The sequence below is a fragment of the Aedes albopictus genome, chromosome 2 (assembly GCF_035046485.1).
Source record: "Aedes albopictus strain Foshan chromosome 2, AalbF5, whole genome shotgun sequence".
In the NCBI taxonomy this organism is placed as follows: Eukaryota; Metazoa; Arthropoda; class Insecta; order Diptera; family Culicidae; genus Aedes; species Aedes albopictus.
In genome coordinates, this window is record NC_085137.1 from 211,670,443 (window position 1) to 211,691,828 (window position 21,386).

The following is a 21,386-nucleotide window of genomic DNA, read 5'->3' on the forward strand; positions in this document are numbered from 1 at the left end:
CACACTATCATTATGTATCCATGATCCAATTGTTGAACACTGGCATAACCTACTATGTTAGCATGACTTTTTTTCACTTTTCCTAACTGTGCATTTCATGGGGTTTCAAGGGCGTTCCAGGGATGTTTTAGGAGTGCACCAGTGGGCTTCAGAAAGTTTCCAGTGGTTTTCAATGGGTTTCAAGGGCGTTCCAGAGGTGTTCAAGAGGAATTCAGAGTGGTAAGGGGCTCCCAGGAGTATTTTAAGGCGTTCCAGGAGGCTCAGAAGCAACCCATGGATTTTCAAGGGATTTCAGGGTCGTCCCATGAGTGTTCTGGGGTTGAGTGGGTCCCATGGGTTTCAGGGGCTTTTCAAGGCGTACTTTTCTTCTATCGTTTTCGCTTCTAATCAAATCTTCTCTGCCATTTTTGCATCTAGTCATGTTTAAAATGGTTTCAGTCCACTAGACTACCCATGATCGCATAACTGTCCCATATGAATAGGAAACCCAGCAAATATGGGACTGATATGCGATCATAGGCAGTAGAGCTCTCTTCAAATGTGCGATTACTTGTCATTTAAATGAATTGTCACTAGCTCGGACTAGATGGGCACAAAACACGAAAAACCTGAAAAAAATCCGCCAGAGTGAAAAAATATCGGATGTCGGGTCAAAGTCGGGCCAAATTTTATCAAATGTTGGACCACTGTTGGACTCACATCGGACTGTTGGGTCTATGTTGGGTTTGGTGGCCAAAATAAAAACAGATGAATGATAGGTTGATGTCGGGTTATACGTCATCAATTACGAACAAAGCTTCAACCGTTCAACAATTGGCTTCTTTGGCGGTGTTGAGATAATTCCATATTCAGAATCTGCATGCAAAACTGAGCCGAAATCCAAATTCTCATGAACTTTGGAGCCCGGGAACCTATTTAAAAATCAGTTTGAAGTTTGTATGGGAGCGATTTGTCGAATCACCCCTCGTCGCATTTTGTACTGGGCGGAGCTGTCAAGCAGTTGGCCAGCTGTCAAAAGGTGATTTCGAAAAATCTCTTCGAAAGCGATTTTATGTACCAAAATGAAGTTCTAAAAATCTGAAAAAAATCATGGTGGTTCAGAAAAAGGTGCTCTTTCGTATAAAATCAAAAAATCAACACATTTTTCTTAATTTAAAAACCCAATTGGCGAGAACCGTCCAACATTAGGATGAGCTAGCTTAAGGAAGCGTTCAACATTTGGGTTACAGACTTCCCATACAAATGTTCTATTTTCTCTTAGAAAATGGAATTTAAGGGAATACAAATTCAATGGGCAGTATAAGGGATAAGTAGATCTAGACGTTCACTGGATATTTTTCAACTAAAGTGGAATTATGCACGGAAAAACAAATGAAAACCAAAATGCCGGTACTAACCGTTCAACAATTGGCGAATTACCCTATGTATTTTTCTAAAAATTTGCTTTCATAAAATACGAAATTTAGAATTCCAACAAAATAAAATTCCAAGAAGTTCTTTAGAAGATCTTCCAAGGCTTGTTTACAGAAAAGGTTCCATGGATTCATTAAAATCAAAATTAATATTTCTAAATTTACCTTCAACAATTTTTCAGTGATTTTTTTTAGAAAGTCTCACAGATTCTTTCCTTTAAAAATTTCTTCAGAAATTGCTTTTATTTGATTCAATAATTTCTTTAGATACTTCTTTGTATTTCTTCCCAAAATTTCCCTCCCCATCCAGTGCCGGATTTAGGCTTCGGGGGGCCCGGGGCTAACTTTATAATGTGGGCCCCTAAAAACAAAATTGTGAATATGTCAACAAAAAAAATAAAAATAAAAATATTTGATTTTTAACTTGTAATAATGTAAGTTGGAAAAGTGAGTATCAATAAACTGCGCGCCAATTGTCATTAAAATAATGCCGGGGCCCGTGGCGTAGTTGGTCACACGTTCGCTTTATATGCGGATGGTCATGGGTTTGATTCCCAGCCCCGGCACTTGCAATTTTCGTCAGTTGCTTTTCCCCCGAGAGCAACTGACACTGACCCTCTTCTGAGCCCCATGGCTCAAACGGACCCGGATACCTGGACATCGGCGAACTGCTACTCATAATGGACCCCCAATCGGACTGGAAAGGAACAACGGCCATCCATCATCATCCTTGTGCTCATCATTCTACTAGGTATAAAGCAGAAAAAGTGAAAGCAGCAGAAAGACAACCAATTCGATAAAGTAGAATAGAATCTAGGCGCTGTACAAAATGTAAGTGCAGCTGTTGAAATTGCTCACGTAGTGCCCCAGTGGACAATAGAGCTGTAAATTAGGTTAAGTGATTAGGAACAAAAAAAAATTTCATTAAACAAAATGTCTAATATACTACATTTTTTAAATATAATGAGATGAAAACCCAACCCATACTAAACCAGAGCCATGTAGTTTCATTGAAATTAGCACATACATTTGATGATATTATGGTTTGAAAACGTTGATTGCCTTCAGTTTCAAGCGCTGTCTTGTAAAGGTAGTGACAAAAACGAAAAAAAAAAATCAAAAAAATTTCAGAAAATTAGGCTGTTAGAGATCATTGAATATTGAAACAGAGATTGATTAGCGTCAAATAGACGAAAATAAGGTTTGAAGTTGAAAAACACCTTCGCATTTTTTTCCTGCCACATAGGGTACTGGTAAACTTCCAAAGCATGTGGCTCCCATTTTCATCCTACGAAAAACAAAGGATTCAATCCTGTTTGTTTTGTTTCTTATTTTTGTATTTTTTGTTGAAAGTGAGCACGCATGAAAACAAAAAGAACGGCATCAATCGGTGCCGTAATCGCTTGTTTTTGAATAGGACGCATATGGGAGCGTGAGATTAATGATGGCACTCATACCCTACTATAATCGAAAGAGCAAAACATGTTTGCACCAAACATTATGAAACATAGGATTTTGATATAAAATAATCCAAAATTATGAAATTTTTCAAGTGAAAATTTAGGTTTTGAAATAATCTGAATGCCTTCTTAAAAGAACCCATTTATAACAGCTCTAGGACATCTATAAAATTTAATCGTCTGTTGAAGTGCATTTTATATAATTTTGTTGAATAAAATATATAGTGCTTCAGGATTCTTGAAGGGCCCCCCTAATCGGGGGGCCCGGGGCATTTGCCCCCTTTGCCCCCCCTTAAATCCGGGCCTGTCCCCATCCCCATCCAAAAGGAATACTTACTTCCCAACTAACATTTTTGCTGTATAAGAGCTTATGCGAGCTTTCTTCGAAGAGCGTTTGCTCCATAAGCTGTTATGCAGCTACTTTTGTTAGTTGGGTTACTTTCAGTCCTGAGCACCCACGGTGGTGCAGATGGCCGATTTGAAATATCTCAATCCTAGGCGATTGCCAGCCATCGCCTTGACCTGTGACCAGGTCAAATTTCTGTCAGCTTCCTTTATTTCCTTATTGAGACTGCGCCGCCATGAGCCTCTGGGTTTGCCTCTGCTGTGATGTCCTGCTAGATTCTAATCTTGTTTGCGGATTTCGTTTCCGCCCCTGCGTATGATGTGGTCCACCCATCTCCACTTTTGCTCCCAAATTTCTGTCGCTATCGGTTTTTGATGACATAGACGATGGAGCTCCACGTTGGAGATTCAATCGTGAGGCCACCATGCACGAACTATATTATCCGCAGCATCTATTGATGAAGACCTACGGCCGTTGAGTGTTTTTCACTGATACACACCATGTTTCACTGGCCTACAGCAGCACAGCTTACACAGTTCGAAAAAAAAATCTGTAAAATTATGACGGATCGAATGTAACAAAAGGACCCCGTCATATATGATGGAAATTTTTGTGCGATCTTAAAATTACATTGCAAATATCTATTAGAAAATATAAAGAAAAATTGAGCACCGATCGAGAATTGAACTCAGATCCTTGGAGTGTAAGTAGCACGCCCGAGCTCTCTCGGCTATCTCAGCTTGTTGAATAGCAGACAGTCAAAGTTAAACCAGTGTTGCGAATACTCACTTGCTTCTATCTCAGTCCAGAAGCATGCTATCAAAAAATTATATTTGAAGGACTTTTAGATTGTAGTTTAATCTAAAAGTTTGCCGAATAAAGTAAAGGTCGCAGACGCATACCAAAACCGTGAGAGAGCTGTGAGCACAAGGTGAGTATAAATTACACGAATTTTACTCACCTCGTACTCACAGCTCTCTCACAACTTTGGTATGCGTTTGCAACCTTTACTTTATTCGGCAAACTTTTAGATTAAACTACAATTTAAAAGCCTTTCAAACATCATTTTTTGATAGCGTGCTTCTGAACTGAGATAGAAGCAAGTGAGTATCGCTCTTGCAAGTGAGTATTCTCAACACTGAGTTAAACTGCTTCTACCATAATGCACGCATTCCCGACATGCTCCGGCTGCTGCAGAGAGTACTGAGAGAGCCAACGGGGAACCGCCACAGCTGCGAGCAGCCGGTCGTTTAGCTGATGACGGAGAGTGGCCGGCATGATATGTAGCAGATGCATGTAAATTTAAAGCGAATATGCTATAAAATCTGTAAACAAGCCGTCTGACCAGCAGCGGGCTGCTCGGCTGACGTTATTTACATTTTTCTGTCGTAAATTTCAGTTGATCTTCAATTTACGTGCTGTTTAACTTTCATATTTTTTTGCTGTGTACCACATTAAAATTTCCATCTGGTAGTTTGTCTCCAAGGGTGCGTCGAACATATTGCAGACTGCTGGAGCTGATCCAAAGCTAACCATCGCAATCAAATGATAGTGATGCTTTCGGAGGATCTCTCCTTGATTCATGCCTGGTGACCAGGGATAGGGTGCGACTCAAAACTCTTTGCGTGCCGCACACGCTGTTACGAGACAGCACAACAAACCAGAAGGAGACGAATACGTGCAATCGGTTGTGTGTTGCTCGCTTACTTTGCCGCACGCTTGAGCTCTCCTGTCTCTCACGCTTTGTCGTAATCACTCTCTCGGTGCTTGTCTCCGTGCTTTGCACTTGGTTTCATACTACGCATGATTGGGAAAATTACGAATCAAACGACCTATCACTTGTCAACCCTTGACAAGCTTAACAATTTTGCCGAAAACGCAAACTCTTAAATTAATTTATTAAGTGATTTTTTTTCTGTTTGGTAACAAGCACAGTCCCAAGCACCGTGCATTAGGGTAACGGTTGAATTTTGGACCCCTAGAGGACATTAGTTTGAATTTAAGTGAAAATCAAACAGATTCAGACGGTATTTACACCGCGTAATGATGATGTTGGTATGTTTGTAAAAGCCTCCATTGACCGTTAAAAATACCCACAAGGTCATTTCTAACTGAAAATTTGATGAAAATAACTGATTTTTGAAGCATCAGTTTTCACTGTTTTGGACACCCCAATATATTTTGGACCCTGTTCAGTATATATTTTGGACACCCAGTGTTTAAACTCGTTTGAAACTATTTTGGAAGAATTTGCCGCTTGAATATGCTGGATTACATCCCATTTACTTGATTGACAAAGGCTGATTAGACGAACTTTGCGAATTTAGTGCGCTAGAATGATAAACGTTTTTGTTTACATCTGCAAGTTTCCTCAGCACCGCAATCTCTTTTTGTAAACATGAGGCGACACTCGCGCGGATGACGAGATTGTTAAAAATTAATTTCAAGACAAATAAGGATATTTCCAGTAAGGAAATGATTGCTGCCCGTGCAGAGCAATCTTATTTAGCGAATGATTCTAAAAATGTTCGTCATCTCATCATTAAATCGGTGTAAGTTGTGATAATACGACCCAGGGGGTCCAAAATATATGGGGGTCCAAATTATATTGGTTACCCTACTCCCTGCGCTGTAGAGCTAGTGCTGTGGTTTGTCTCTCGTACAATTACGAAAGCTCTCACTCATACGTCTCTTGTCTCTCGGCAAAACGGGAGACAAGCACTTGCGATTGTGTGAAGCACACGTTTTTTTCGCACCGCTCGGTGTATGCCGCCAATCCCTGCTGGTGATCATAACTCCCGCCTCCAGTTAACAATATATTTAATACCCTCTCAATTACCCTCTTCCATGAATATTTAGACACATGGGAAAACAATAAATTGACAAAGATTCATTAGGGTTCAACTGACAGTATCGATTTATCTTTATCGATCCTCTCTTTGCGTCATTACAGAATGTGTATTGAGTTTTCGAAAAAAAAAATTGGTAAAAATACACAGTTTCCTTTTTGTCATAGGAACATGATGAATGAAGATTTATTTTATTTTGATCTAGTTTTTTAGCAAAAGAAATAATCGACCAGGTCAGATCGATCAGATCAGTTAGACCCCAACGAAAAATCATTGTCGAAATAGTAGATAAAAAAGGAGCAATCTCACCAATTTCAAAACAGCATCGTCGTCTACGGTGTAAAACGGGGCAATAGTGGCATGCACCATCTTTCTTTGTATACCTGCAAATGTCTGGACAAGAATTGTCTCCCGAAAGCAATCAACATCCAGATCCAGTATGATTTCCTCGGTCTTAACCTTCCTGTTGCATCACTTTGGGAACAGCTCGTCTTTTCGTTCTCCGTTAAAATACTGCTTCGTTATTTATATAAAAAAAAATAAAACCAGAATGTGATGAAATGCATACAATTTCACCTTAACACATCAAGTATTTATCAGTAAAAACAATTTATTTCATGTTATCTTCTCTTCTTCTATCTTTTTACAGGTATGCCCGGTGAATGGGATTAATATAAATAGTAAGTGAATAAGAATATCATCATATAGTTTGTTGCAAATATATTTAGCTGAATCAATTCAAATCAAGGCTAAGACTGGTCAAAGTCTTGAAAGACTGCCAAAGATTTTAAAATTTACCCCTTTAGCATCATAGACTGATTAGAAAGTACATCCCAAGGTACACCCCGAAAGTGGTTGGCTTTAAATCTATGTATACGCACATGTAGAATACCATTATTAACCTTCCGTAACTCGCGTGGTAGGCCACCACCACCTGCATCACGCTAATGCTGAACACAAGAAGTGAGATTTTTTCAACGTGTTGTACAAGATACAACAGCGCGATCGCACAAGGGTTAAACACGTTGCAAAGTTTCTTTTTTTTTCATATAAAGCATTCATTATTTCACAACCCTCCGTTCAGCCCTTCTGGAGCGGCCCATAGACCTCCCTCCAGCGTATTTTCGAAAGCACCAGATGCTGCATCTATGGCGTTGAAAATAACCAAAGCTTGATCACCTTCAATACCCAATGTCGCCAAATATGGTAAAACCTCTCCAACAGCCATGGATGCTAGTTGAGTGACCGCGGAATAAGCAATCGCTGCAGCCAATAGCGAAGCTACTCCTGATGCCAGCAATGCACCCACAATCAGCCCCAACAGCGGTCCGGTTTCCATTGTGAAACAATCGTTGACAATTCGAGCTACAAACATACAGCTATCGTAGCCCTTGTGTCGGATTTTGTCCACACAAGCACTGGCGCCTCGCTTGAAAGTCTTCTCGTCCAACTTGTATCCCCCACACTGAACATACAGACGATCGAAGTTTGGCTCACTAGCTCCACTAAACAATCCCTGGCGGATCAAAATGCAACGTAACAAACACCTGGCACGGTCCGAGACATCGAACTTGTTGCGTGCGAAGAAATCCAACTCCGCTGCGTCCACCTGTAGCAACTGCGCACACTGGAGAATAGTGCTAGTGACCACCAGCTTCGCCATTGGAACGAGCTGCGGAGTTCCTACGAGGTTGCCCCATTGCTCCAAGTAGCACTCCTTGTAGATCGACGCCGTGCAGCAAACTGCTCCGCATGGAGCCGCTTCCAGCCTATCGTCGAGACATTGCAGAGTCCGATTCAGGTAGTTAACATCGTTGCAATCCGGTCGGAAGTGTCGGCTGTACGGGATGTATTGTAGACCGGAGCTGTCGTTCCAGGATCGTAGTACCAGTGCTTCGCAGCGGGCTTGACACTGTGTGCTTGCACCAAGATATTGGTTGCACTCGAAGGTAGCTCGTTGGTAGCTTTTTTCGACGAGGTTTCCTTTGGTTGATGCGGCGAAGTTACCGGTCGTACTGAGAATCCATAGTAGACCAACGGTCAGGCACTGGTAGTTCATCCTTGATCTGCGTTAGGGACACTAAGACTTTTTTTCTGCATGGTGGTGCTATATACTTGGCTTATTGTGTAAACATCATATCGCTTGATAAGCACGTGGTTCGTAGACATTGCTTTGCGATCTATGCTCGTTAAATAAAAAAGCACGTTGCCACGATAAGGCAGTACCCCGTTGTGTAATTATGTCTACTGCAACCTTCATTATTGCGAAATGCTTCCATTATATTTATGTACACATACGCTCAATCGGTTGTATGAATGAAAAATAGTAAACAGTGCTTGGAGTACAGTCTACAGATGTTTTCACGTTTCCTACCTAGACGGGCGACAGCACGCGACGGTATACTTACTTACTGACTTTCAGTCCTGGGCACCCACGGTGGTGCAGAGGGCCGAATTGAAAGATCTATCCTGGGCGATCGCCTTGACCTGTGGCCAGGTCAAATTTCTTTCGACTTGCTTGATTTCGTTGTTGAGGCTGCGCCGACACGAGCCTCTGGGTCTGCCTCTGCTGCGATGTTCTATTGGGTTCCAGTCTAACGCTTGTTTGCAGATTTCGTTTCCGCCTCTGCGTAGAGTGTGTTCGACCCACCTCCACTTTCACTACCGAATTTCTGTCGCTATCGGCTTTTGATGACATCGACGATGGAGCTCCACGTTGGAGATTCAATTGTGAGGCCACCATGCACGATTTATATACCGCAAGCATCTATTGATGAAGACCTGCAGCCGTTAAGTGTTCTCCACTGATACACACCAGGTTTCACTGGCATATAGCAGCACAGATTTCACATTCGAGTTGAAAATTCGGATTTTGGTGCGTCGACTAATCTGGTTGTTTTTCCATACATTTCTTAAACTCGCAAAAGCTGCCCTCGCTTTCTTGATCCTTATACCTATGTCAACCTTGGTGCCGCCATCGGCCGCCATTTGGCAACCATGATATTGGAAGCTTCCAACATTCTCCACTGATTTCCCAGCTATCATAGAGCTGGAAGGGTTGACCGTGTTTACATCCAACGATTTAGTCTTGTGGACGTTGATGATAAAACTTGCCGCTGAGGAGCGATTGGCAGGATCATCGAGCTTGCGTTGCATATCAGAGCGCCGTTGTGTTACGAGAGCAACGTCATCAGCCAGTTTGAAGTCATTTAGGTGCTCCATGGTAATGGGCTGCCACAGCAATCCACGATATGGAACACGATCAATCACACCTACCAGGATCTCGTCGATTACGATGTGGAACAGTAGCGGTCACTCCAGCAACGACCCGGATCGGATCGGACAAACACCCTACTCTGCACGGAAATGCCCCGAACTGGGCTTCAATGAGGCCGATGATTTTCTCAGAAAGATATTCCCCTAACAAGCCCAGGTTAATCATCATCAGAAAGACCCTTGCACATGAAGGCTTCCCACATGTTTCCGTGATTGCAAGCTTTTTCGGAATCAATGAACACCAGGTAGAGAGACTCTTGGAATTCATTGATTTGCTCCAGGATGATTCTGAGCGTGACAATATGGTCCACACAGGATCGTTCGGCACGGAATCCTGTTTGCTGCCGTCGGAGAGGTGCGTCAACCTTCTCCTGCATCCGGACAAGGATAAATTTGCAAAGGACTTTGAGAACGATACATAGAAACATGATGCGCCGCCAATTATGGCGTATAGTCAGGTCACCCTATTTGGGTACTTTTACTAAGACGCCTTGCATCCAGTCGACCGGAAATGTCGTGGTTTCCCATATGTTACAGTTGCAGGAGTTGTGCGGATACTACCGGAACAGCATTGAAAAATTCAGCTGATTACGATGGACCTCGGGGGCTTTGTCGATTTCATGCTACGGATGGCTGTTTCCATCTCCTGCGCTGATGCAGCGTCGGTGTTGACAGGGGTAATGTGTCGAACCCTTGATGGATCGTGCTGAGGTGTTGATGGCGTGCCCGGTACTTGAAAAAGTTTTCCAAAGTGTTCGAACCGGCGTATCAACTGGTCAGCCGGATCGGTCAATAACTGTCCAGACGTGTCTCTCACGGTCAACATAGCATTCATATTAGTCCCACTGAGGCGACGTGAAACATCGTAGAGAAGACGGATGTCGCCGGTGTTTGCGGCTTTCTCGCCTTCGTCGGCTAGGGAGTCCGCTCACGCTCTTTTGTCTCGCCTTCATGAGCGTTTCACTTCCTTCTCGAGAACCGAATAGCGCTGACGGCTACGGCGTTGGCTCCTCGTGTTTTTGCTCGCTCTATCGCGACTTTGGCGTTCCTTCGCTCCTCTATCTTCCTCCAGATATCATCTGTGATCCACTGCTTTCTTCGGGTGCGTCTCTCTCTCTCTTCTTGGCGTAACGTCCTCACTGGGACAAAGCCTGCTTCTCAGCTCCAGTTATTAACTGAGAGCTTCCTCTGCCAAAGACCATTTTGCATGTGTATATCGTGTGGCAGGCACGAAGATACTCTATGCCCAAGGAAGTCAAGGAAATTTCCTTTACGAAAAGATCCTGGACCGACCGGGAATCGAACCCGTCACCCTCAGCATGGTCATGCTGAATACCCGTGCGTTTACCGCCTCGGCTATATGGGCCTCTTCGGGTGCGTAGCTCACCCAAATTATTCTCGCCGATGGCGATGAAAGCGTTCTTGATGGTGCTCCATTGATCTTCTACGCTTCCACCATCCGGAATATCCGCAGCACGCTTCACCAGGTCCTCGACGATGGACCTTTTCACCGCAACGTCTTCCAGTCGGCGTGTTGAACCGGCGTTAATCCAGTCAAGTGTGTTCAACCGACGCCCGATTTTCTCCTGTCGATGGATCCTAGCAATGCGCAGCCGGATCTTGCCGATTAGGGGAGGGTGGTCGGACGCAATGTCGGCGCTACGTTTGTTCCGCACATCAAAAAGGCTCCGTATCCATTTTCGGCTGATGCAGATGTTGATTTGTATTTCCGTGACGCCATCACGGGAAACCCATGTCACTTGGTGCACTAGTCGATAAGGAACCGCAACACAACCCAAAAGGGTGATCTACCAACGCTACGGGCTGCGTTAAGGATCGAGCATCTTTTAAACCCCCTTAACCATTCATCCCTCAGTACAAGTCGCCTGACATTTTGAATTGGATTTACCTGTTTGGTGGACTTTCACCTCCGTAACAGGTGGTCAGTGCTTTTTTAAGCCGACCGACAGCTACTCGGACACCGGTGAGTAGATAGATTTTAGAAAAACCGATTTGCAAAGATTGACTCGTGATAGGACCATTTTTTTTACTATCGGTGATCGAAGCACCGTTCGGGGATCGTTTTGGATCTTAGGTATTCTCTGATAGATTTTTGCTCAACACTGTACTGTTAAACTTACACCGGCGTCGTAGTCTGTTAAATAGAACATGACCGTTTTCATGTGGGCTCAACTATGCTGGTTGACCTAACCACTAGTGTAAGTAAATTCATATATTCCCGAGCAGAAACGAATAACTGACACATAACTGCAGCATACCAAAGTCAGGTATCATACCAAGACGAGGTATTGGTCGCTTACCCGAGCAGGAATGAATAAATGACACATAACTGCAGCATACCAAAGTCAGGTATCATACCAAGACGAGGTATTGATCGGTTATCCAAGTATGGAAAATAATTTATTTTGGTATTTTGTAGGTATTGATACAATACCTCAACGAGTTATTGGTGTGGTGTTGCCCGAGCAGGAGAAAATAGCTGAAGAATAACTAACTCAGGTATGGAAAACCGAAAACCTACAATCTGAATGAGGTATTAAGTAGCCCTGCATAAGAGGTAAAATACCTAAAATAATAACTCGTGTGTATTATGTGCATAACACGTGAATAATGACATCAGGTATGGCAATACCTCAATAATAATCGGCGATTTTTCCATACAAATAGCAATTTTTCCATAATTGAATAATACCTCCGCAGTTATTATTTTAGGTATTTTACCTCTTATGCATGGCTCCTTAATACCTCATTCAGGTTGTAGGTATTCGGATTTCCATACCTGAGTTTGGTATTCTTCAGCTATTTACTCCTGCTCGGGTTGCGTACCTGCTTATCACCGTTCATGTAATACATACACGTGTCGGCTGAAAACGTAAGATAATTAGGCAAGTCAATATGTTACCGACGCCTAGAATTTCGCTTCCAGACTTCGCTAAAATGTATTCAGCGCCGAAAACGGCCAACACTACTCGATCGAACTACCATCACCGTCGCCTTCGTCGTCCGTCGCCACCACCCTGATCGAAGGAGGAAATGTGTCCGCTTGGATGACGACCTTCGCGGAAGAGGGGCACGTCATCCATCGTAGTCTGCTCGGCTGCTTTTTTTTCTCGGTTGGGTAGGTCAGTTGTTGTTGGTTGACGCTGCTATCTTTTTTTCGTACTTACCTACGCCTTGTACACCATTGACTGTTTTGCCTACCAACCAACATGTGTATGGAGAGGTTTCACGTGGTTGCACATGGGCATCAGCGGGTCAGATAAAAAAATGCTGGCAGTAACAGAAAAAAACGTGGTTTTGCATTGCATGTGGAGTTTGGTGATGTGGGTACACCATGACAATTGGCGGGTTAAATTTGCATTATGCGATCATCGGCGAATGATCTCAAATGGGATCGGTCAGTTCTTTTTTTGCTGTTGGTAGACAGGTCGATTAGTGCAAATTTGTTGGAATGATGGCGGAGCAAATTCGATCATCTGTGACGAATGGCTGATTGGGTTTCAAATTGGGTAACGTTCGAATAATAACCTTTGGTGTTTTTTTTTACCTGAAAAACTAATATGGATTCGTAACAGCTACACTAGTGATATCTCAATTAGGACAGGATCCGCTCCTCAGCTGCCAGAGTTCCTAACTAAGAGTTGTCCATGATAATTGATCATTGTTTTGCATAAATAAAAAAAAATGACTTAGCAAAGCTTTTGAAGGTGGACTAATCGGCCATAGAAATTAAGCGCTTTTATACTAGGGGGCCGTTCATAAACCACGTGGACTTCTTGGGGGAGGGGGGGTCTAGCCAAAGTCTACACTCCATACAAATTTCAAAATTTTTGTATGAACAAAAGTCTACGAGGGGGAGGGGGGGCCTGAGATGACCAAAGTTTGGTCTACGTGGTTTATGAACAGCCCGTAGGGTAATTTTCCAATTGTTGCACGGCTAAAAACTCGCCTATTGTTGCACACTCCATGTTATTCCTATGAGGTGTGCAACAATTGGCGAATTTTTAGCAGTGCAACAATTGGAAAATTACCCTACCTCAAGTTAGCAAAGCTTTGAAATAGAAAGCTTTGTGAAATTTAACCCTCTAATACCCATTTTTTTCATATTGACCAAAATATTATTTTTTGTTATCTAAAATCGATTTAACCATGTTTTGGAAGATGATTCTTTTAAATTCTCGATTTTGTGAACTTTGACTTTTGATTTTTTATAACTTTAATTTTTGAACATCCCTACACTTTTATATTTTTCTTGGAAACCTATTTGGCATACCGATTTTTAAAACGAAAGCATTTTGAGATTTTATGATTATTGTTAAAATGTATTTATTTTATTTTTTTACACGGAAAATTTCATTTTCCGTGTAACTTTCAGGAAAATCAGTTTGGTGTGTATTAAACTTCCTTAAACTTTTCTACTATAATAAAATGATTGAGTAAATATTTTAAATACGTTTCCTGTCGCGATTAAATACATAAAAAAAACGATGATATCGGAAAAGTTAAAACATAAAAACATATATTTCCAATTAATTAAAAAAAATATTTGAATACGATTTGAAAGACACCAAAAACCATTTTGAGACATACATAAAGCCCTAAATATCAGTTGAAAATATAAAAAATTTGATTGCCCAGGCAAAAATGCGCAAACTATAGCCCGTATAAAGGCGGGGTTGGGTATTAGAGGGTTAATGCAGTTTTCCTACAGGGGATGGCCAAAATGTTTGGGATAGGTAAGGTCAAAGGATGCAAATTCTTAGTGGAATTCAAAGGAACCGTACTTAACCCGATTTTCTTTTATTTATGCTATAACTTTTCATGCAGTGCATCAAAAAATCTCAAATTTTGACTGTTTGTCAACCTATTATATGTGCATCATTGGTACAAATTTGCGCTCGATTGATTAATCTTTCGCAAAGTTAGAACCATTCGGATAAAACACTATTTTTTAGACAACTCATTTTTGAGCTGTCATATCTCGGAAACCAGTGAACCGAATTGAATAAAATTTTGAACGTACACTAACAATATACAAATGCTTCACAAACTATTGAAATATAGATACTTTTTCAACGTTGAAAAAAGTTATCATGGATAGACACTTTTTGGATTTTTCTCGAAAAAATGTAATTTTTTACGTCAATGTCAATAAATTTTAGAGTTGATGTCTAAAGATTTTCCATTTCTGTTCTGAAATTATCTTTAATCAGATATATTAGAGCCAATTTAGCTTAAAGGAAGTATACATTTAGTAATTTTTGTGTGGTATTGTAAATTTGACTTATTTTCCTCTATATGGGTAAAAATTTCAACCCGGTATAACTTAAATCGCCGTGAAAAAAATATTACATTTTATAACGTTGAATTAAGTATCAATATATTGTTGATAAACGTTAAAAAATTCATTCATTTCGGTTCACTGGTTTCCGAGATATGACAGCTCAAAAATGAGTTGTCTAAAAATAGTGTTTTACCCGAACAGTTCTAAATTCGGGAAAAACTATTCAATCAAGCCCCAAATTTGTACCAATGATGCACATATAACAGGTTGAAAAACAGTCAAAATTTTAGATTTTTTGATGCACTCTATGAAAAGTAACAGCTTGTTGATTTTTTTTTGTGGGAGAAAAAAAGTTGCCTATCCCAAACATTTTGGCCACCCCCTGTATGTTTAAATATTGATGTAGTTGCGATATTCTTCTCAAAATATGGCCGAAAGAATGGTCATCACCTAACCGATGCAACTTTACGTATGACTAGGTTTATTTATATGATATAAAGGCCAAAAGTTTGGATGCGCCAAAAATCCTGTTTACCTTCTTTCCTAGGACTGCGACGCATCTGCACGTAACGCCACGGAATGCTACAAATGTTTCATAAAGACCTGGGACATTATGGCTAGGGACGATAATGATGCTGCGCCAAAGCAACTAGAAAGAAACCCCACAACAAACTACACAATCATTCCAGAAATAATGATGAAAAAATGGAAAATTGTCTAATGGAAAATTTAGCAGTTCGACATCCTAACAGAAATGCTATAAGAAAAAGCAACCTTTTTTGAACAAGGAAACATCTTAGATGGAGTTTACCATGTAACCAGCTTGTATATACAACCTGTTTGACAAAAGCGGCTTGATGACCATTCAGCTTTTATGTCCACTCAGCTTAATAACGTTTTGCCTAATAGCTTACACTCTCATTTTCAATGGGCTGTAGTTTTGCAAAGAAGAACGAAGTAGCAATATTTGACAAGGTGGGCCATGAATTTCAGGTTAGTAAAGCTCTCAAGAATAATTTTCTAAGTTTTTTGAAAAAAAAAATCATTTTCATTTTGTTTTAGTCGGCATAATTAGAGAAATTCCTTGATGAATACGATATTTTCATTAAAATAAATTATAAAAAATGTTTTGTTATCCTCTTTTTAACAACATTCTGAAAACACATTCCTTTATTGAGTAATTCCAGAAGTCTGTTCCAAGAATTTGACATCGTTAAGCATTCTCTCAGAATAAAAAAAAACTTTTATGTACAAAGATATAGCTTAAAAATCTACATTTTCATTTTCAGGATGCATTTCATGAGTATTGCCAGCAACTTTTCCAAATTTTGTTTAATTTCTATAAGGAGAATATTTCTTAAAATGTCCGAAAAAATGCCTGTTAATTTCATCGAAATATCCTGGAACCTTGCCTGAAGCTCTTTCCAATCTAAATTTTCATGGTTGCCTCCAAAATTCCTTCAGTTTACATACAGCACTCAGTCGGTCAATGAAAAATGTTCTGTTCGGCAAAAAGTTCTCTCCGCCTGAAGTGGGAGTCGAACCCTCACTCCGTGACTTACCATACGCTTAAATGGTATGCGCCGCTAAACACACGGCCACGAATTACTGACACATAACTGCAGCATACCAAAGTCCACACAAATTGTTCCATTGCACCTTCGTTCTCGTTAACCCAGTAGAATAACGACAAAACATTAAGCAAAAATACGTGTGCCATTAAAAATTGAGAAAGACGCATGGATAAGCCGTGTACTGGTAAAATATTATAAGAATTAGACGTCCTAAAATAAAATTTTGGAAATCATACAATAACGTACATAGTTCGTATTCATCAAGTAAGGAGGGGAAAAGCAATTCGTGAAAAAAATAACATGGTGAACATCTCAGCCAAACGTATTTCAGTTTGATTTTCTTTGTTTTGTTGGGTGACAAAACCTAACTTTTTAACTATTTACAACTTTACCTTTAAAACATCAGTATCTGTATATAATTATTGTTCAGAAACCCCTCAACTCAGAACTCCAGTGTTTCCTGTAAGTTAAACCCAAAATCCCCTAGAAAAGATTTATAGGTTGTTCTGGTAATGCATTATCAATATGTATTGAGGCTTTCCACGGACCAGCACGAATCCATTTTAATCGATGTTTTTAATTTACTTGATATTTTTGTATACTATTCCTTTTCATGTGAGAAACCATTTTTTCATATCAAAAGTTCATATTTTGTCTCGACTAACTTTCAAATAGGGCCTATGAAAAAATGGAACACAAGCAAATAAAAAATTATAACACGGAAACGGCTTGTTCGATCGGAAAGATGTCTTCAGCAAAGTTGTAGAATAATATATGGCGGCTCTCAGAAAAATACACATTGAAATATTTATTCAGTTTTTCTTCTGAAAAAACTGAATTTTGTTACTAAAAATTAAATATCTCAAAAAGTTATTTTTTTACCTTCGTGTTTTTTTGTGAGAATAAAGTTCATTCTGTTAGCTATCATCTGTAAAATTTTTATAGTGGTAAAAAAATGTACAAAAAAGTTACGCCACTTTGAACATTTTTGGTTGCGTGTTTTTTTAGAGTGCATGACGAATTTCCCGCAAACTAGATTTTGGGGCTGGCAGCACCCTCTCAGATTTCAATGGAATTGTGTAGGTATGAAGACTATGTACTTTAAAGCAACGTTGCATACTTTGTTGTTTTTTTTTTAAATTTATCTACACTAATATTTGAAAAGGGCTTAAATTTTTGACTATTTTATTTATACCAATATAACTTAAAAATAACATGATCGCAAAAAAGTGTGGTATGTGTGACTTTAAGGAATTTGTGTAAACTTTCAAGTAAAAATTAAAATATTGAAAAAACGATCACGCTAAAAAAAGTTAAAAAATAAATTGAAGTCAATTTGGAATACATGCCCATTTGCGAAATTAAATTAATCCTATTTCGGAGAACCAAACCCCACACCAACCAATAAGAATAGAATTCAAAATGGATCAAAGTAATTTAATTGCTATTATCTAAATCTAACCCAACACAAAATGTTTTTTTTTTTTTGAGTCAAACCAATTTTTGGGTATTTTTATACGTGGATTTTCACATATTGATATTGAACATAGCTTTACATGTTTCAATTATAAATCTATCCAATACAAAGAATATAATTTAGGATTCTCTTTTGAACCAGCACACCAGATTTGTTACACAGAAATTCAGAACATTAACCAGAAGTCGAATTTCAACTTAAAAGTTTTCTTATTCATAAGAGAATAAAATAAATACTTTGCATTAGATAGACTTGTGTTTTAAACATATGGAGCTATGTTTAATTTAATATAATAGATGCGCGGGTGTTTAGTGATCAGTACATATTGTGTTGTTCTTTGCTGAGTACTGTGCTGTTCTCTGCAGAGAAGAACATTAACCTTCCAGGACGCGCGCCATCAAGCAACCGAAACTGCACCGCGCTTGCGCTGTATACGAAAAGCGAGGTTTTTTGGTGGTGTTGTACTTTTTACAACAGCGCGCGCGCTGAAGGGTTAATCAAGACAATTAGATAATCGGCATTGAACCACAAAAACCACACAACAATTGGTGAGATCTTTCCAATATTATTTATTTATAAATAATTCTACTTCAGTATATATTTGCTATATAACTGCATATAAGTTGAAAATTCGCTATTTTCAACATCCTTTCATCTATTGGAAGCTGCTTCAGTTCTGGGCTCTTTCTAAGTTGATGAAAGGATTTATAAATACTTGCAAGGACTTGGCCAGGTGTGTGGAGCTGAGTGAATCTATGACATTGTAGATAGTAGCGATATCAGCAATGTCAATGGATATATTTAACTTTGCAACTCCATCCAAGATTTGTGCAAGTATTCATGCTATGCTATGCTATGGAGCTATGTTTAATTTAATATCTGTAAAAAACGCCCTGGATAAAATCTTTTGTTTTCTACCGAAGAGAAACACGCAAAATGATGACATGAAGTATTTGTTGTTGGAAACCGTCCATCAAAAACGTAGCATTTTAGAGGAAGTTTATGATATTGCTAGGAGTCTTCTATTAGGTATAGGAGAATATACTTTAAGAGGGGAGGAGCTGTCAAAAATGTTCTACTAATGCTACCGTGATTTCGAATGCAGCGATATGGTCAAACTCAAACATTACAGAATCCTTGAAAAAGGTCCAATAAGGACCGAAACGTCGGGTTTAGAAAACATATAGTTCTTTTTGATTGACCAAATTAGACTGAATTGCCAATTAAAGATATCATCCAACGTACAGTCGATCACCCAAAGAAAGTCAAACTCAAAGCAATAAACAAGTACGACCACGATTCTCATCAGTCAACGAGATTGAAACTTTTACTACAAATCATTTTATTGCAATAGGTAAATATCATTTAAAATAAAAAATCAATAATTTTGCTTTCGGGATGAAATTGATCAGTAAATGAAATACCTTTGCATGTACCAAAAATATGTTTTCCACCTGAATTAACAACCCCAGAATGCGAAATGCTGCGCAAAAGTTTAACGAGTTTTCTCAATTTTTAATTATTCAAGTTTTAATTTTAATAAATTTCATGAAAACGCCTTAAAGTATGCACTTTTCATACTGAAAAAGTGATTACTTCCGAAAAATGCAATTTTATGTATAAATTTGAATATTTATAAAATGTTTGATTATGAAATCGTGTTTAGCAAATACTTGGCAGCTAAAAGCATTCATTCGAATATTCATTACATGTGCGATACAGCCACGGTAACAAAAGTTTGAAAGGGTATTTGAGGTTCGCCAAACACGCAATTACGGAAAATATTGAATTTGATACAGAAATATGTGACTAATTGACTGTAAAACATGTAACTCATCATTCAATAATCCTTTAGCCGGATGATGGTCATTTTCTACAAATTGCTTTAAGTTTAAAGCAATATTTTTAACAAATGAACATGGCCCTCACGTCGATCAATTTCACCCCACTGATCAGTTTCACCTGAAATCACGGTACCGCAGAAATGCTTCTCTTCAAAAGTGCGCATCTTGCGATATATGGCAAAATTTTCAATAATTACAAAAATGTCATGTTTTGCAAATTGAAATAATTTTTCTTATTTGCATTTTTTTTACTTTTAAAGCGTATTGACATTTTTCAATGTTATGAAAGTTCACATGATTATCTAAAAGTCACCCATACATAACTTTTTTGTAGGTAATGTCATTTTTAATTTATATTGAGTAAAAAACGGTCAAATACTTTAGACCTTTTCAAATATTAGTCAAGGTAAATAAAAAAAAACAACGTACCGTCGTTGGGGGTGAGAATGGGTCAAAAAAGGATACTCAAAGAATGTTTGTTAAATAACAAATGCAATTGAAGTCGGAATAACTTTTTATTTGGTATGTATACTCTCCTACGTGGTAATGATAGTTTAGCAAGAAAGTATCACGTTATATGAATTGCTTAGTAAACTACAAATGATTGAAAATTGACCCAATCTCACCCCTTAGAGGGGGTGAGAATGGGTCAAAGTATTCGAATTCACCTATCTAAGAATATAAATTAATTTTATTGATCATAAATAGTAAACACAATGTTATCATGACGAATAAAAGCTTAGGTAATTTTGAAAGATGATTAATCCACTTAAAAGGGCTAAAACAACCGAAAAAATGGTTGAAATTTGATAAAATAACGTTTGTATACTGTATCATTATTAGTCATCATAATCATCCTCATTAAGAGTTTCAACCTCCATGAGAGGAGGGGAGATTACAATGAGGGAGGGGCGAAGAAGGAATGAAAGATTGATTGTAAAAACATGCTAGTTTCTGTATACTGCATAAGAAATGTTTAACCAAACCCTCCGTTATAAACTCTTATGTACATGATCATTGGCCTCTATATTGCTAAAGCAAATCACTCCATCTCAAGATAGAGGGTCGTTCAAATATTATGTAAGTCTATTTTGTGAGCTTACGATATTGCAGTACACTAAAGATTAGCTGATGATTAGAGGAGCTGTCCACACTCATGGGTGTATTGTTATAAATGATTTTAGGCACTAAACGTATTAACATACTCGTTTGACGCTTCTCGACAAATTTTTAAAAGAGAGCGTGCTTTAGTGAAAATACGGTACACATGGCACCACTTTAACGTCAAATGGGGACTGGATAACAAGTTGAATTTTTAGTTAAGGTTATGTGCACTCGATAACTTGCTTGACCCAAACTCACCCCCATTCTTAATATTTAGACATAGGTTCGAAAATATTAAGTTTTAAAATAAAAAGAGCAATGACAGCCCACTTTTTTTATTACATCGACCAGGTAATACCTACAGCTAATAACTCATAACAAAATTTATGGTTAGGCACTTGTGTTAAACATAACGAAGGAGAAATTTTTTCAGAGTGATTTACTAGTAGTTTCATCATATAAGTTTAGCCACAAATTTAACAAACAACGATTATTGCAAAACATCTTATTCTGCATCATGACGTGTAAAAACACCTCCCCTTTGAAATAATATAAAGTTTTCAATATAAATTAGCGATAGTAATTAAGCTATTTCAAATTTTATGTTTCTCCATTTTGACCCAATCTCACCCCCCAGACCCATTGTCACCCCCATCGACGGTATGCAATCTTGCTTTAAAATACGTCTTTAAAGCTAAGAAATTTTATCGGATTCTGAGACAGTTTTGCCAAACCCCTA

At 38.9% G+C, this 21,386-nt stretch overlaps 1 protein-coding gene and 1 long non-coding RNA gene across 3 annotated transcripts in view; one reads left to right on the forward strand and one right to left on the reverse strand.

Moving 5' to 3' along the window:
• LOC115264953 (uncharacterized) overlaps positions 1-21,386 on the forward strand; it is a 480,170-nt gene that overhangs the window by 377,214 nt on the left and 81,570 nt on the right. The window contains exon 5 of one of the 2 annotated variants that reach the window (XR_009997625.1): positions 6,717-6,864. The exons of the other annotated variant lie outside the window; for it this stretch is intronic. This is a non-coding gene — a long non-coding RNA (uncharacterized LOC115264953). Of the gene's footprint in view, positions 1-6,716; positions 6,865-21,386 lie in introns of those variants that run through there. 2 annotated transcript variants of the gene reach the window in all.
• Positions 7,111-9,009, reverse strand: LOC109421016 (general odorant-binding protein 45-like). The gene has a single exon (XM_019695504.4). The coding sequence runs from the start codon at positions 8,124-8,126 to the stop codon at positions 7,134-7,136; it is 993 nt and encodes a 330-aa protein (XP_019551049.3). The 5' UTR covers positions 8,127-9,009; the 3' UTR covers positions 7,111-7,133.

Coding starts and splice junctions, on each gene's coding strand:
- LOC109421016 (XM_019695504.4), bottom strand. CDS start 8,126: ATGAACTACCAGTGCCTGACCGTTGGTCTACTATGGATTCTCAGTACG.